Source organism: Brachyhypopomus gauderio, chromosome 21, assembly GCF_052324685.1.
Source record: "Brachyhypopomus gauderio isolate BG-103 chromosome 21, BGAUD_0.2, whole genome shotgun sequence".
NCBI classification, from domain to species: domain Eukaryota; kingdom Metazoa; phylum Chordata; class Actinopteri; order Gymnotiformes; family Hypopomidae; genus Brachyhypopomus; species Brachyhypopomus gauderio.
Genome location: NC_135231.1, coordinates 956466 through 973786, shown reverse-complemented (window position 1 = coordinate 973786; position 17321 = coordinate 956466). Strand labels below are relative to the sequence as shown.

Below are 17321 nucleotides of genomic sequence, written 5' to 3'. Positions count from 1 at the left end.
GGCTAAGGAACAAGACTTTAAATTAACGTAATTTCCCATATGACTTGTTGTTGAGGAGCTGCATTTTTTAAGCTATATTTGCTTAGTTGTGGATTAAAGGATTAAATCACAAAATTGTATGAGAAAGCCGAAAGAGAGCACAGAGAGCACATACACATTATCGCGATACAAGGTGTATGTCATATATGAAGAAAATAGCCTACTTTAAGGGTTAGAAACGTAAGACAGGAAACACGTAGTTCGGTCTCTTCACTGTGACCTTACATTTTGGTTTAAATAATTTTATAGGAATAGCACAACAGGTTAGAAATCAACTGTAATTACAAAAATTTTAAACAGAATGATGATTCATATGATGAGTGCTTGTGTAATTCGAGAAATATAAAGCTGTTATGGTAGACTTACGTAGTTTGGCCGAATAAATGCACTTTGACACGCATGAAGTAGCACTTAACGTCTATTTAAAATGGAAGACGAAGCCGAGCGGTACCTCTCTCCGCTACAAACCTGCTCGGAATCTCGCCGGAGCGTAAAAACAGTTTGTGGCTGTGGCGATGACGCGGAGCGCTCGTGCAAACGCGCCTAGTCCGTTTCCATCCAGGCTACACTTTCACACCAAGACGCGAGTAATTTCAGTACAATCATGTCTTCAATGTAATTCTAAGGATCTGCCCTGTTTGTTTAAAATTAGTTTCACCAATCTAGGTGCCACTGGCATCCCCAATTTCGGCGAAGTAGATCTTTACGCGCGAATCATGAGCCGTTTCCTCAAAAACTGGATAGCCCACAGAAAACTGTCTAAATTGGTTTTAGAAGCAGTACTGCTATCTCAGATGGTGCAAAATCGACCTTTTAAAAATCCTTACAGATATTTCTCGTGCGCAAAGATCTGAACGGGATGTATACGCAGGTCAATTACTGCAGTGTCCATCGCACAAACACTGAACATTAGCTAATAGGCTAAGTTAAACGAAAACTTCAAAAGGGACGTTCATGGTATAATTACCTTTATTGTGCTCCAGACGAGAGAAACGTCAGTGACACAGTGCACGAGACTATGTTTAACATCCTTAAACTTCACGCACCAGCTAAGACTGTGAGACTCTTTTCTGGAACGAGAGGTTACGGTTCTGATAGTCGTGTCGCTCGGTTTATGTTTGGGAAAGATGCTCCGCGTATGAATGTTTCCATTGGCTCAGAAACGTCTCACTTCGCCCTCCCTCTCCACAGAGTCTCACTTCGCCCTCCCTCTCCACAGCGCAGCGCTGGATGCGCACACGACAATGGCTGCATACAGTCGATTATTCAGCCCCTTGATGAAAACCAATGTTCATTTTCCTCACAGCTATTGTACGATTTTCATAGGTTTTCTTTTAGATTTCACTGTAAAATTGTTTATGGGGAAGTAATCTAGAGTAACTTTATCCATAGTCAGGGTTGTCAGTTTTGACAGTTCGTCGAGGTAGTATATAGGCTAGTGATATTTCAAAAGATATGTCACTTTGGTATGTTACATAGCCTTTGATATTTTTATTAGAATAATAAAAATGAATTGTTTTATTATTCTAACAAAACATGAGAAAACTTACCGACAAATGCAAGACACACACACACACACACACACACACACACACACACACACACCCACACACACACGCACACACACACACACACACAAAACCTACGCACGTTAATTATTATAAAATAATATTTATTTCACAGGCGGAAACGACTTCAATTCAAAAGTGAGATAGCTGAGCACCAACATGAATTGAAATCGATATACACCTTTCTGTATTGCCAGGGTTCACACCGAGGGGTGTCGTGGGATGCATAGCCCAATGCATGCCTCTTATTCCTATAACAACGATTGGGACCACGGAATTAGATGTTTTAGATCTCCCTGACTGGGACCATTTGCCGTCCTCAGGGTCTTAAATAAACCGCATCTGTTACGGCGCGTAAGGACAAATATCAGCGGACAGAGGCTACAGGAGAGCGCTGCGCCTTCGGCAAAGACAGCCTTTAAGCACTACAGCCCGACTACATTCAATTACACTACTGCCCCCATCTGGTGTCTGCCATACCCTGGTCCACTATAACCTAAAGATCTCAGTCTTTTTTTAAGGTGCGTCACCGTCTCCTTAAATTGAGCATGAATATAAACTTTTGTATTGTCGTTGAGTCATTAGGCAGGAAGGCAACACACTTGTGGGCGCTGTAAGGAAAAATGCCTGGCCTCCAACTGCAGACTAATTATGCCACAGCGTCTCATTTAGGCTGTAATGAGGACGCTCGCATTGCTATAGGACAACAATAAGCCAACACACATTCAGAGAATGCGATGTCAAACTGCTCAAGAGAGAGAGAGAGAGGTAGGCTACAGGGTGAGAATGAGAAAGAGAGAGACCAAAGCAGAGGGGGAAAGGGAGTGAAGAAACCAAATATTTTATATTTGTAATAAAATGCTTTTTAATGGAAAATACAATAGGCCTATATACAAATCCAGCACCAAACATACTTGGAAATATCTCTAGGTCTCAGTGATAACGCTCATTCACTCTTTAAAATTCTCAAGACTTTACAAGGAAACTGAAAATAATCAGACTGCGTGGATTACAGTATTATAATTTTCAGTATTACAGTATGCCTATTCGTTTTCAGTATTACAGTATTCGTTTTCAGTGTTACAGTTTTCACTAGGCTATTACAATATTCAGTATTACAGTAGGCTATTCAGTATTTCAGTATTAAAGTATTCCTACCCTGACCCTCGACCAGTGTAGGGAACGTTACTTTAAAAAAGTAATTAGTTATAGTTACTCACTACTTGTTCAAAAAAGTAACTGAGTTAGTAATTGAATTACTCTATAATAAAAGTAACTCGTTACCAGAGAAAGTAACTATTTGCGTTACAGTTAAAAAAAAGTTATATGCTAATGAATAAGGATTTTTTTTGAAAAAGCAGTTTTTACAGTCAGTTGAAATGAGTAGATCAGAAAGGTGTTTAACTTTTGATATTTATTGAAATGAGTAGATCAGAAAGGTGTTTAACTTTTGATATTTATTGCACATCCACAGACCAGTGCATGATAAAATCCTTTAATATCCCAAATCTTTGTAAAAAAAAAAAAAAGTAAACAGTTACACTATATAAAGTGCATTTACATCTATCAAATAAAATTAAATTCTCTCATGTTTGTTCACAACAGAAGTAAACTTAACAATACAACCTCTATTCTTAATTAAATAATTCAAATACCCAGTCTGGTAGACATTCAGGAACTTCAAGTATTTTCTTAAATAATGTTTATATCGCCACCTTGAAAATGATAATTTTTCTTCCTCGCCATTTCTGTCTCTTCTCTGTTCGTGTCGTGTGCTTCGGCGCGCGTGTAAAAACACTGGCTTTGATTGGCTACCATAACTCTGCCTTAGCCAATCGCTTTCTGACTTGTTAAGTTAAACAGGTGTTACACCGAGAACTGTGACCTATCGAGATCTGTTACTCCTCACTAGCCTGGGCAGCGGTCCGCTCGGATTACTGTTAGTATATCAATATATAGTAACGCACCGCTTTTAATGACCAGTAACGTCAACGGCGTTGTAACGACAGGAAAAGTAATTAATTATATTATCCCGTTACTAATAAAATTACGCCGTTACCTAACGCCGTTATTTTTAACGGCGTTATTCGCAACACTGCCCTCGACACACTGCTGGTCAGTTGATCTCACCAGACTGGGTAACCGCTGACCATCGATCACCCAGGAGGGGAGCGCAGCGTGACAGACGAGCAGGAGGAGATGTATCTCCAGGAAGAGCTCTCCTCAGCACGGTCTCAACACTTTAGCGCTTCTCTCCAAACGACTACCGTGAGAGCAATCTTTCACGTGGAGTGTTGCAGAGTGAAATGGATACAATGGAAGAGTGGTATTCCGGTTATGTCTGAAATCTCCTCGTTTACGCATTCACTAATCCCCACAAAGGCAGTTCAACACTACACAGCAGTAGCGGCTGGTGAACAATACTCTAGCAGGTGCTGTCTGCGACAGTCACTTTCAGCAACAACTTAACACAAAATACTAGTGCTCTGTGAAAGAGCCAATTACTATTACTTTGATGTGTTCAGATAGAAGTTGCAGAATTGTTCAGAAACACTATATAAAACTATATATAACGTTTTATATATATTTATATATATTTTAGTGGTGGGACTTTAACGCGTTAATTTCGATTAATTAATTACAGGAAATTTAACGCATGAGACACTTTTGCACCGTGGAATGTTTCTCAGGCTGTGTTCGAAATAGACTACTACGTACTGGATACTGCATACTGGACTCAGTATATACTGGATACTGCATACTGGTCCTCGTAGTAGTATGCAGTACAGTTTCCAGTATGCGACAAAAGCAAAGCATACTACGGGGTCACGTGAACGTAGCGTTGCATGATGGGATGCAGTACACCACGAAGATAGCTCTGTTCGCGTACTGGAATATTTTGCGGAAGTAGTAGGTCATCCGGGTATGTTTCGCGTACTGAAAATTTTCATTTTGGTCACATACTGCATACGACATACTGATTTGGGGCTCGATCAGTATGCCAGTAGTATGTAGTAGACTATTTCGAACACAGCCTCAGTGCACGAGTTCCAGACATACAGATTATATGGACGCACAATAAGATCATGATGGAGATGACTGAAGAGGCTACGCTGGTGGATGGGAAATTTAAATATAAGAAACTTACAGATGGAAGTACAAACACAAATAGTGTTATTTGCACTTTATGTAGGTAGGATATTATGTATGCACTTCCACCCTTCGTTACCACCTCAACGCAAAACATGTTGGGGCTAACGCGCAGGTCAGGAATGATAACTTAGCTGCTAAATGTATTCCTAGTAGGATAGGGTGACCAAACGTCCGTATTTCCCGGGACATGTCCGTATTTCACATCCTGTCCAGGGCGTCCCGGGTTTTTTTTAAAGTGAGGAAATGTCCTGGTTTTTAAATTACCTTCATTGGACCATTAAGACTAGATTAAACTTTCGCGAGTGGCCGTAGCGCGCGACTCCCGTTTATACATGACGCGTCATATTATTTACAGTGTTGTTCGCTCTCTGTGGTCGAAGATAAAGGCTTACAAGAAGCGCTGCACATTGCGTCAACTGATGCAAGTTACGAACTGCCGTCCAGAAAGACAATGTCGAAGAAAATCCAGCAGCTGTATGATGAGGAATAGGAAGTAAAACAGGTTATTGTGAAGAGTGCCACAAATGTGTCTCTGACTGGGGATCACTGGACCTCTGTTAGCAACAAGAATTATCTTGGTGTGACAGCTCATCAGGGGTGGAAAGTAACTAATTACATTTACTCAAATTAGTGTAATTGAGTACTTTTTATGAGTAATTTGTAATTTTCTGAGTAGTTTTTGAAATATGTATTTCTACTTACTACTTGAGTAAATTTTGACCCAAGTAGTTTTACTTCACTACATTTGAACGCCCTCACATTACTGAGTAAAAAAATATTGGTGAAAAATTAAACGCGGGCAGAAATGTAAACTTCTGAGTCCCAGAACTGAAGGCCAATTGCGTGGCCTTGCCTTGTGCACGCCCTTTCCATTGTCTTATAATCAGGTCATAATCTGGTGCACTTTTTTCCAAAAGGATGAGATTGTTCTACCTTTAAATCTTCTATCTATCAGGTTCTGTGGGATCCTGTGGACATTTTATTGTGAAAAGTGGAATCCTGTGGGCACTGTATTTTGAATAGTTGGATCCTGTGAGCACTTACTTTGAATAGTTGGATCCTATGAGCATTTTTAAATTTTTGATGTGGGATCCTGTGGGCATTTTATTGTGAGTAGTGGAATCCTGTTGCATTTTAGTTTGATTTGTGGCACTTAATTTTGTATGCATTTTGTTTTTTGGATAATTTGTCATTTAAATTTCTTTATTCTTATCATAGTGTTGTCTGTTGGACAATAGGACTAAAAATTGTTTGCACTTTATGGTACAGGTTGTGACTGTCGTTGTGCTGTGAGGAAGTATGTTCCTGAGCCCAGCTGATCTTTGTTACGGAACAGCTCCGGACCCTTCCCTGTGGGCGTGCCGTTACGTCGTCTGCGTGTCGTTATGTCCATGTATGTACTTCCGTGGGTGTGGGTTGTTTGTGAGCGTGTTCGTTTGTTACACCTGTGCCTTGTCTCGAGGTCACGTGGGTCTGTGTAACTCACCTATTTATTGTGCGTTCGCGCGGTGTCGTGTGCTCATCTTTGTCTAAAGTTCATGCCTGTGCAAACATCGCGTCTGCGTGCTTGCTCCACTTGTGCTGGACTGTACGTGTTTGTGTCTATTAAACGTTCATTGTTCATTCCAAGACGCTCGTCGTGTCTCTTGCTTCCTCCGGCACGCCAGCGTCACAGAAAGACGAGCCGTGAAATGCCGGGCTACACGTCTGCGCGCAAGAAGGGGAAGAAGAAGGCGAAACATCACCACTCTTATTCCCCCGCACGCCACCACGACACCCCCGTCCCAGTAGGGGTGAAGCAGCAGCAGGAGCCTGTCAGCGCGTACCTGCTGCGTCAGGCTTCGACAGCCGGAGATGAGGACGGGTCGGAAGTATTCCGGCTGGCCGCACGAAGGATGTGGATGGAGAGGCACCGCTCTCCACCCCCGGCGTACCCTGAGGAGGATTTACGAGAGGACCCCTTCTTTGAAGCTGCGTGGCGAGAGGGACTCCGCGCATTGAGAAGGGAGTCCTCCCCCCCGGCAAGCGGTGACGAGGGCGAAGGGGGCCCTCTGGTGGTGTACGCAGGTATGGTAGCGGCGACCCCTCCTGAGCTGGACACGGAGAGTGATGAGTCGGGAGAGGAGGAGTCAGGCGACGAAGCCCGCTACACGCCGTCCGTGTGCTACGCCCCCACCGTCTGCTACGACGGGAGAGAGGAGGAGGTCAGCCCTCCGCCGTCTGAGTTCTCCGCTCCCACCGTCTGCTACGACGGGAGAGAGGAGGACGTCAGCCCTCCATCATCCGAGTACTCCGTTCCCACCGTCTGCTACAACGGGGGAGAGAAAGACGTCAGCCCTCCGTCGTCTGAGTACTCCGTTCCCACCGTCTGCTACGGTGGGAGGGAAGACGTCAGCCCTCCGCCGTCCGAGTGGTCGGTGCCCACCGCTCCCCACGGTGAGGAGGAAGACAGCCTCTCGGTCAGCTCCGAGGAGACCGTTAGGTCGGAGAAGGGGTGCCCAGACGGAGAGAAGGTCCCTTGTGCTCCCTCGGAGGGGAGCGAGATGAGCTGGTCGCGCTATCCCGACTCCGAGGAGCCGATGGCGGTGGACCAGGAGCTCTCCGAGGAAGAGGAGAGGGAGGCATCAGGGGAGGAGAAGCCGCTACCCCGAGAGGTACGAGGGGAGACTGGCTTTGCCAGCGGCCAGGAGGGGAGGTTGAGGTCTCCGACTGGGGCTCCTCGAACTGCCATCGGTTCCCGGCAAATGACAGGACCTCCAGTGGTGCCCAGAGGAGCGGTCAAAACGCCGCCTCGTGCAGCAGCCAGCACAAGCTGCGTGCGCTGGGGGAACTGTCCCGACCGGAGGGATCACGCCTCCGGTCTATCCCATTGCCCCAGGGGGATTTGCGCCGCTAGCTGCAAGCCTGCTAGCGGGCCCATGGCTGCCTATACCCGTCTGTTTGTCTGTCCCGTTGTTGTTCCCTAATCTCCTTTTCCCTCTTGTCGGGGGTGACGGCTCTCGGAGGCTCGTGATTCCGGGGCCTCCGGACCTGCCCGTCGGTGTTTGTTCGGGGCATTCCCGCTGCGCGGGACGCTCCGGGAGTAGCGAGCCCCTGGCGGGGGGTTCTGTTACGGAACAGCTCCGGACCCTTCCCTGTGGGCATGCCGTTACGTCGTCTGCGTGTCGTTATGTCCATGTATGTACTTCCGTGGGTGTGGGTTGTTTGTAAGCGTGTTCGTTTGTTACACCTGTGCCTTGTCTCGAGGTCACGTGGGTCTGTGTAACTCACCTATTTATTGTGCGTTCGCGCGGTGTCTAGTGCTCGTCTTTGTCTATAGTTCATGCCTGTGCAAGCATCGCGTCTGCGCGCTTGCTCCACTTGTGCCGGACTGTACGTGTTTGTGTCTATTAAACGTTCATTGTTCATTCCAAGACGCTCGTCGTGTCTCTTGCTTCCTCCGGCACGCCAGCGTCACAATCTTTTTGTGTGGATGTGCACTTAAATACACTTTGAAATCGATTAAAACAACTTGTGCTGAATTTGGTTCATGATTCATCCATGCATTAAATAACTGAAAGTAACTAAGTAACTTTTACTCAAATTACATTTTAAATGAAGTAATTTTGTATTTTTACTCGAGTAAATTTTGAGATGGGTAATTTTACTTTTACTCTGAGTTGATTTTAGGCAAAGTAATGATACTTTTACTCAATTACAATTTTTGAGTACTCTTTCCACCTCTGCAGCTCATATTATAGATGATGAATGGAAGATCCAGTCATTTGCTTTGAGCATGCAGAAGACCACTTCTAGGCACCTAAAATGGTATTAAAAAACATCTTCTGATTTAGGCTACTTCAATTCTTCCAATATCCTGAGCAAAACTCCCAAAATTAAACAACATTTTTGGTCAGAATTTCCAGTGTTCTGAACTGTTTTCTGCACTCATCTATTGGTCTGTGTAGTAGACTGGTGGAAAAATAAACAAGATGTTGAAGTTTATGATTATGTTCATTGATTCATTCATCATTCAAACTTAAATTAATATGTCGTGGAACTTTATATATCTATAAAGTTGTTAACATCAAACTTTAAGATGTTAAATACTGAAATGCGATTAAAATGCAATTAATTTCGATTAATTAATTACAAAGTGTTACGGAACAGCTCCGGACCCTTCCCCGTGGGCGTGCCGTTACGTTGGCTGCATGTCGTTTTGTCCATGTTTGTACTTCCGTGGGTGTGGGTTGTCTGTGAGCGTGTTCGTTAGTTAAACCTGTGCCTTGTCTCGAGGTCAAGTGGGTCTGTGTATTCACCCATTTAATGTGCGTTCGCGCAGTGTCGTGTGCTCGTCTTTGTCTAAAGCTACGTGTCTGTATGAGTGTGTGTTCACCGTAAACGTCTTGGTGCCTGCCTCCTACGCCCGGACGTTACACAAAGCTTCCGATTAATTCGATAAATTTTTTTAATCGCATCCCACCCCTAATATATATATATATATATATATATATATATATATATATATATTAGATATATAAAGTTCCACGACTTCCACTAATATATATATATATATATATATATGTATATATATATATATATATATATATATATATATATATATATATATATATATATATATATATTAGTCGTGGAACTTTAACGCATTAATTTCGGCAGAGGCCTAGGAAATTAAAAACATCTTCTGATTTACTTCAGTTCTTCTTATTCTTCCAATATCCTGAGCAAAACTCCCCCCAAAAAACATTTTTGGTCAGAATTTCCAGTGTTCTGAAAACTGTTTGCTCTGTTTTCTGCACTCATCTATTGGTCTGTGTAGTAGACTGGTGGAAAAATAAACAAGATATTCAAGTTTATGATTATGTAATATGTTCATTGATTCATTCATCATTCAAACTTTAATTAATATTTATCATGTTAAATACTGAAATGCGATTAAAATGCGATTAATTTCGATTAATTGGTGGGGGGGAAGGGCACTTTTTAGCGCACGTGGAACACTTCATTATAAAAGATTTACACGTGTTTTGATTGAAATTTCCATTGCAAATGGCTTTTGAAAATCTTAGTGCATAGTGCCACCTGGGGTTACACTGAATTACAGAAAGCGTCGTTAGGAACATCTATTAAGGATATTTTGATGTGTTCTTGCTAAATTCTGTTTTTATTGGGATAAATAAACAAAATGTTCAGACAGCAGTCGCATATATGCAGAAATATTTACCTTGGTGCATAAACATTTGTGCGATATTCATTGAGTTTAATTAATAGTTTTGCATAAATACAAGTGCTGTCCGACCATTTTGTTTATTCATTCTTACCGACCCCTTCTTGGTCTGATGAGGCCCCTCGTTTCCTGTCATTATTTTCACCTGTTTTTCATTAAGTTCATTGTTAACCTAAGTATTTATGCTCTGCGTTTCATGTGCCCTGTTGTCAGTTATTGTTGGTGTTCCTGATATGTTCGTCAGTGTGTTTATCGGTTTCAGTCCCGGTATTTTCTTTGACCCGTTGTGTTTTCTTTAGTATTGCACTTCTGACACTGATTCGTGTATGATTATGTTCGTTATTATCATGCCATTTGCGTTGATGTCCCCGTTTCGCTCTCATTCTTTGAGTCCTACGTTACACACGTAAAAAAGTTTTCCATTCTTTATTATTTCTTGCGTTAACCTGAGGGAGGAGATACACCTGCAGAAATGAGTCACCTTCTCCCTGTCATTATTTGAGTCCTATATATTTAGAGATACTTAGTGGATGTTTACAGTACAGGAACTTATATCGGATATTTAACAGGATATTTACATTAAAATATACATTAAATATACATATATATTTAAATACATTATTTTTGAAACTTAGAAAACTTATTTAATTTTGATTCAATTATGAAAAACATTATTGGTAATCAGTCAGTAATTTGGATAATACTGAATGTAATTTACAAAAGAAAATCACAAAGCTGTTTAAACAAAAATGAATGACTTTCAAAAAACAAACACACACTATGCCTAACACATGTTTATTGAATTTTATGCTAGCTTAACTACTACTACTACATTTATACTACTAAGGTGGTTCAGTGATTCCCGTTGTTTCCTGGTCTTCTCATTTTGCAGGGGCAGTGAGGCGGGCTGGGTGAGGTTGTCTCTCTCCTCCTCCTCCTGGATCCGCTCTGTTCAACATGGCTGCTCTGGCTGGCAGCAGAGCCGGAGCTGTGAGCTTGGTCTTCATCAGGAGTACTGAGCCTGCTTCCAGGCCTGGAGCTGCGGTGATCCCGCTCGTTGTGTGGAGCTGGAGAACCGGTGGGCCGAGGGATCCTGGAGGCATCAGCAGATGGTGGCGTGTTATAAATCGGATGCCATCCAGGTGCTAATGTGTCCCCTGCCATCTGAAAGCTGACACCCCACGCACTCGGAGGGTAGTCCCTGCCCAACTCTGACACCATGTAGTCTAGCGGCCCGGGAGACCTTGGCTGTAGTTTGGGCCGCCTTGCTTGAGCATTGCGAATATCAGCTATGATTTTAATTTGTCAAAAAAGCTGCTGTCTGGGTAGGTAGTCCTAGCTGATTACTGCTCTTCTGCGACTCCTGCAGGAGATGGACTCACCTCCAGTGATAGTGATGAACTCCAGTCACTATCTTCCTCACTTTCATCCTCTGAGGCTCTCTGTTCCCCCACATCTTCTCTCAGATCTTCGTCATGATGCTGGGGGCTTGGTGGGGGGAGTATGTAACCTTCATCCTCTTCCTCAATGTAAATGAAGTTGGAAGGCTGAGGTCCACTGCTTCCCTCCCACTCAGGTGCTCACCCAGCTCTCCCAGTCTGGGGCTCACCCAGCTCTCCCAGTCTGGGGCTCACCCAGCTCACCCAGCTCTCCCAGCTCTCCCAGTCTGGGGCTCACCCAGCTCTCCCAGCTCTCCCAGTCTGGGGCTCACCCAGCTCTCCCAGCTCTCCCAGCTCTCCCAACTCTCCCAGTCTGGGGCTCACCCAGCTCTCCCAGCTCTCCCAGTCTGCGGCTCACCCAGCTCTCCCAGCTCTCCCAGTCTGGGGCTCACCCAGCTCTCTCAGTCTGGGGCTCACCCAGCTCTCCCAGTCTGGGGCTCACCCAGCTCTCCCAGTCTGGGGCTCACCCAGCTCTCCCAGTCTGGGGCTCACCCAGCTCTCCCAGCTCTCCCAGTCTGGGGCTCACCCAGCTCTCTCAGTCTGGGGCTCACCCAGCTCTCCCAGTCTGGGGCTCACCCAGCTCTCCCAGCTCTCCCAGTCTGCGGCTCACCCAGCTCACCCAGCTCTCCCAGTCTGGGGCTCACCCAGCTGAATGCTGTCATTCTGGCTGGCTTTGCACACTTTGGAGAGAAAGTCAAGTTTCATCAGGTCTGTACTGTTACAACATTGCAGGTTTTTTTGGTTTTGAAATGGAATAGGTAATATGATCTGCTTTTGGCCAAAGGATGTGTGATTTTGGCAAATATGGTGTAAATACAATCATACTTCCTCAAGGTGAATGTTTTCATCCTACATTTAAAAGTACACTGTTAAATTTTGTATGTGTGTGTGCACATACCTGGGTAGTCAATCCGATGCAGGTTAACCCCATTTTGCAGTGGAGAAATAATAATGAGTCAGTGTTGTCACTTATTATATTAATAGAATTAATATATGACGTCGCCAGTCACGGCATGTGTTGAAGAATGACAACCTTACAACTGAGTACTGTAAGCACGCACGCACACACACACACACATACACACACACACACACACTCTAATCCCATTTTATAGCTTCACATTACTGCACAAATGTTATTTAAAAAAAGTCAAATCAAAAGTCAAAAGCCAACTAAAATTAATACATGTTAGAAAACATGTAAATAAATGTCAACTCTGCCAATATTGTTAGATTGGTGCATCTCAATAGATTATGAACATCTCTGAAATGCTGTTTGGATCAGTACCACTGTAGCTCTCTGGAAGTGAATGGTGTGTGGGTGACAGTATCACACTGTGTCCGTGGCGAAGTGTAATCAAAGCAGAGATGGATGTGGTGTGACGGGAACGAGCAGCTGCGGGGCCACTGTGACCAAGTCTCAGACAACAGCTGCCAACCACGCGTGGAGGCAGAGACGAGGAGTGGGGGGGCACGTTGGGATTTAAACATTATAAAGACAAATTCCCTCTCATCATGCCAAGTGTAGGTGAGACGATGGGTAACCAACCACAGCGCCTTGGAAACGCTGGACTTTTTGGAGGAAGAAGGGGAGAGAATAAAAAAATGCATGGAATGATAGTGAGAAGGACATGGACCAAAATAATACCAAAAGGGATTAAAACAATCTGTGAGGGAGAGAGAGACCGTGGCTGAAAAAGACAGGGAGAGAAGGAGAGAAAGGCTGAAAGGGGAAGAGAGAGCAAGCACATCAGGATTTTCAACTTGGTGTGTGCGGGAGAGGGTCAGAGCTGCGTTCTGGAGAGGTAAAAAAGGGAGGAAGTGTCAGCAACATCACCTTAAATCAGTATTGCTCTTCTGCTCTGGGAAGTGTGCTACGATACGCAGTCATTTTAAAGACAGATTTCGTGTATGAACCAAGATGTGCAGGAAGATGGATAACAGGAGTACCATCCCTGTTGACTACTCTGGACTATGACTGGAAAAGGGACATATTAAAGGAATTACAAGTTACAATTAGTTATACATTGTTGTATCAAGGCATTTTTCTTAGAAAAGAATGGATTCAGGAGAAATACAACAATTTGGAAAACGGAAGCATCTTGTAAATGTGAGTGTCTCTTCTAAACTCACATGCATGTGTATTCACATTCTTGTAATGCAGAAACCTGTTTAAAGTTTACATTAATAATCCTGTGTAAAGACCAAGATTATTTACCTAATCTAAACTTCATAACTACTGCACTTTCTAATTTTTTATATTTTCTGCAGCTGATCATTGTACCCAGGAAATATCACAACACTTCATGAAATAAAGAAAAAGCTACAACGCAGTCGAACTAAAACACATTTGTGTGTTAATGTTTCTTGAGGATTCCCTTGTTTCTACTACCGTGGCATCCGATTCCTCATCGGCAGGATGACATGTTCAGCCTGGTTAGCTCTGCTCTCTGGTTCTGTGTTCTGGCTCTGCTTTTCAGAGGCTAACTGTCCTTTGGGCTGCCTGTGCATCTCTGACATAGTGAACTGTGGTTCGGTGGGCATGGACAAATTTCCCCCTCTTCTACCACCCACCATTTCTGTTCTGGATCTCAGCCATAATCAGCTCACTTGGCTGGCGGCGGGAACCTTCCATGGACTGCCGGGGCTGAATGTCCTGCGGATGTCTCATAACCAGATCTCTCTGCTCAGCCCTGCAGCCTTCCACAATGCCAGCGTCCTGCGGCACCTGGACCTCTCGTCCAATAGGCTGCAGGTGGTGTCAGTGCACCCCTTTCAAGACCTGCTGGCATTGGAGGAGCTGTTGCTTTATAACAATCGTATCAGCCTCGTGGAGAGCAATGCCTTTACGGGCCTGAGCAAGCTCCAGAAGATCTACCTGAGTCTCAACCACCTCACTGACTTCCCCTTCTTCTCCATCCGCAAGCACAGCCACCCCAAGCTGGTTCTTCTGGACCTCTCCTCCAACCGCATGTCTGGTCTGCCTCCAGACGAGGTGGTGCTGTTGCCCACAGTTGTTCAGAGGGGCTTGTTCATTCACAATAACAGCCTCATATGCGATTGCTCTGTGTGTCGCATCTTCTGGCATTGGGAGAAAGAGGGTTATGAGGCTGTCCGAGACTTTAAGGACAACTATTTGTGCAAGACGAATGGAGAACCTCTCGTGTCTGTACGTTTTCTGCGCAGCCCTCGCTTCTTTGAGAATTGCACGGTGGAGAAGATGATCTCGCTCATCTCCCCAAAAGCTGATGTGAAGGTATATGAAGGCGAGCGGGTTAGGCTGGATTGCACGGGTACTCTCAGCGGTGTGGTCCTCTCCTACTTCTGGGTCATTCCACAAGAAGACAACTCATCTCAGCTGATCCAAAACGGGTCCCTCCGGTTGAACCCTGACGGCAGCCTGGAGATTCCAGCTGTCCGGTCTTCTGACTCAGGAATCTACCAATGCGTGGCCATGGATGTGACCAGGATGATTAACGAGTCTCGTGAAGTGAACCTGACTGTGGTTTCCCAGCACATGGCGGGGGAACCTTTTAGCACAGGCTACACTACCGTGCTGGGCTGCACAGTCACCCTGCTGCTCATACTGATGTATCTTTATCTGACTCCATGTTACTGTGGCTGCTGCACACCCACGACCCCCCTGCCCACCATCTCCAGGCTGGGGGAGGAACACCAAACCCTTCCGTCTGTCTTCGATGCTCCACTGGTGCCAGAGCAGGAGATGAAGATCAGAGAGGATGCCGAACGGCACGTGGTGTTTTTCGAACCTGTGGTGCAGGACGAACCTGGCGGAGATCTTTACAGCAAAGCCATCAACACTGCAGTGCGACAAGGCCCAACTAGCTAGAATTAAAGAGTGGGATGAGCATGCATAACCATAGAAGTCCTTCAGGTATCTCTTCAGTCTGTATGGACCATTGACCTTTTTTTGGCATTATATAAGAGGATTTAATTGATGTGCATGTTCTGAGACCTTTCTGGGGCAGCCGATTAAAGTACTCATTAAACTGTAAAAACAACAACAACAAAATGAGTCTTTTACATATTTCATTGAAACAGCATGGTAATTATTCAGGTAAATCTATTTAAATGACAGACCTTGCAAAGCAAAATAAGCACCCCTGAAAAATGGCTATTACTCATTTTCTGTGCTCTAACAAACTACTGTTCTACCAACCAAAGCCAGTGGGGCGTTCAGTGTTTTGCTCATGTGTACGTTTGATGGTATATGGTTGTATGGGAGTCAATTCTGGATAACTGTGGCAAAAAAATGACTAAGGATAATCCTGTGGATTACATGCTGAAATGCCATGAACATGTAGGATCTCCAGCATAGCATCATGCTTGTGGCTCCAGAAACATTTAGGACATCAGTAGGTGTTAAAGAGGAGGATAACACTAATATTAGATTTAGAACACAAGCAACAGAGTATAAGAATAGACATTCCATCTATGTACATGTACGACCAAGAACTACAAGTTGAAGGAAAACACACATGCACATGCATGCACACACACACACACACACACACATGAAAGCACGCATGCATGCACACGCACACACACACGCAAGCACACAGTACTGCAAAATGTGTAGGCATGTGTGGGGAAAAATGCTGCAAAGTAAGAATGCTTTCAAAAATAGAAATGTTAGTTTATTTTGCCAATAATGAAATGCACAGTGAATGAACAAAAGAAAAATCTAAATTAAATCAATATTGGGTGTGACCACCCTTTGCATTCAAAACAGCATCAGTTCTTCTAGGTACGCTTGCAGTTTTTGAAGGAGCAGAGAGGCCAAACATCTTAGAGAACTAACCACAGATCTTCTGTGGATGTAGGCTTGCTCAAATTTTTGTCTCTTCATGAAATTCTTGACAGATTTGGTGATGTTGAAATCAGGGCTATCTGGGGGTCGTATCATCACTTCCAGGACTACTTGTTCTTATTTATGCTGAAGATTGTTCTTAATGACATTGGCTGTACATTTGGGGTTATTGCTGCTGCAAAATAAACGTGGAACCAATCAGATGCCTCCGTAATAGTATTGCATGATGTAGGGGTGACCTGCAATAGTCGCTGATTCGACTAGAGTCGACTATACCTCCTAGTCGACTATGAACGTCATAGTCGAATGTACCATTCTAACTGCATGGGGGTGCCCAAGGATGCAGCTAAGCATTAGTTGTTACATGAAATGTCTTTGTTTTCGTTATATATAACCTTTTGTCATATAAAATCATACTAATTTCTGTTAATAAATATTTAAAAATTATGTTTGCGCATTAACAATAGGCATCTTCCTTACTACACATCAATAAATCACACCCTGCTGTTGCACAATCCAAACGAGCGGAGCTGAACACGCTACAGAATACGCGCAGCATCTGACGAGATTATAACGGCTACTAAAAACCTTCAAAAGTATTTTGAAAAACAAAGATGAATCAAACAAAGTAAAGTGCAAGTTGTCATCAACGTCTTTCATTTCGCACGACAACAACCAACATGGCATACCATTTAAAACGCGTAAGGCGAAAAAAAAAAAACGTTTGTCGTTTCAGTCGTGTCGTCTCGTCTCGTCGCGGTGCGTCTCGGCAAGTAGGCCTATAGCCTAAACATTTTTGTTGTTTGCTTTTAAACCCCGTTACTTGAACCTTTCCTTGTATTATTTTTCTGTTGTGTGGCAATTTTTTAATATTTTCAGGCAGGCATATTTTATTTAAAATATTTTTGACTTTTTGCACAGTGCCTGTCTGACAGTTCGATATGCGCAATGCGCACTGACGGTTAATGTTCTCTAATGTTTCATTAAAAAAATAAATAAGTAAATAAATAAAAGCTGAATAAAGCCAACCTACCGTGTTTATTCATTTATCTGAGTGTTTTAGG

General features: G+C 43.8%; 2 protein-coding genes across 6 annotated transcripts in view; one reads left to right on the top strand and one right to left on the bottom strand.

The window, feature by feature from the left end:
• Window positions 1–1209, bottom strand: part of klhdc8b (kelch domain containing 8B) — a 29818-nt gene extending 28609 nt beyond the window's left edge. For 2 of the 5 annotated variants that reach the window (XM_076983960.1, XM_076983964.1), the window contains exon 1: window positions 1007–1209. The gene's annotated coding sequence lies outside the window, so the exon portion shown is untranslated. The remainder of the gene's footprint in view (window positions 1–1006) is intronic. The other 3 variants (XM_076983961.1, XM_076983962.1, XM_076983959.1) reach the window with 2 other exon arrangements.
• An 11372-nt stretch (window positions 1210–12581) lies between these two features.
• LOC143485124 (amphoterin-induced protein 3) lies at window positions 12582–15394 on the top strand. Its single transcript, XM_076984356.1, has 2 exons — window positions 12582–13536; window positions 13698–15394. Exon 2 carries the CDS (start codon window positions 13846–13848, stop codon window positions 15274–15276), a length of 1431 nt encoding a protein of 476 aa, XP_076840471.1. The 5' UTR covers window positions 12582–13536; window positions 13698–13845; the 3' UTR covers window positions 15277–15394.
• Window positions 15395–17321: the final 1927 nt, after the last annotated feature.

What these genes read in the sequence shown, in the direction of transcription:
- LOC143485124 (XM_076984356.1), top strand. Translation starts at nt 13,846, where the DNA reads ATGACATGTTCAGCCTGGTTAGCTCTGCTCTCTGGTTCTGTGTTCTGG.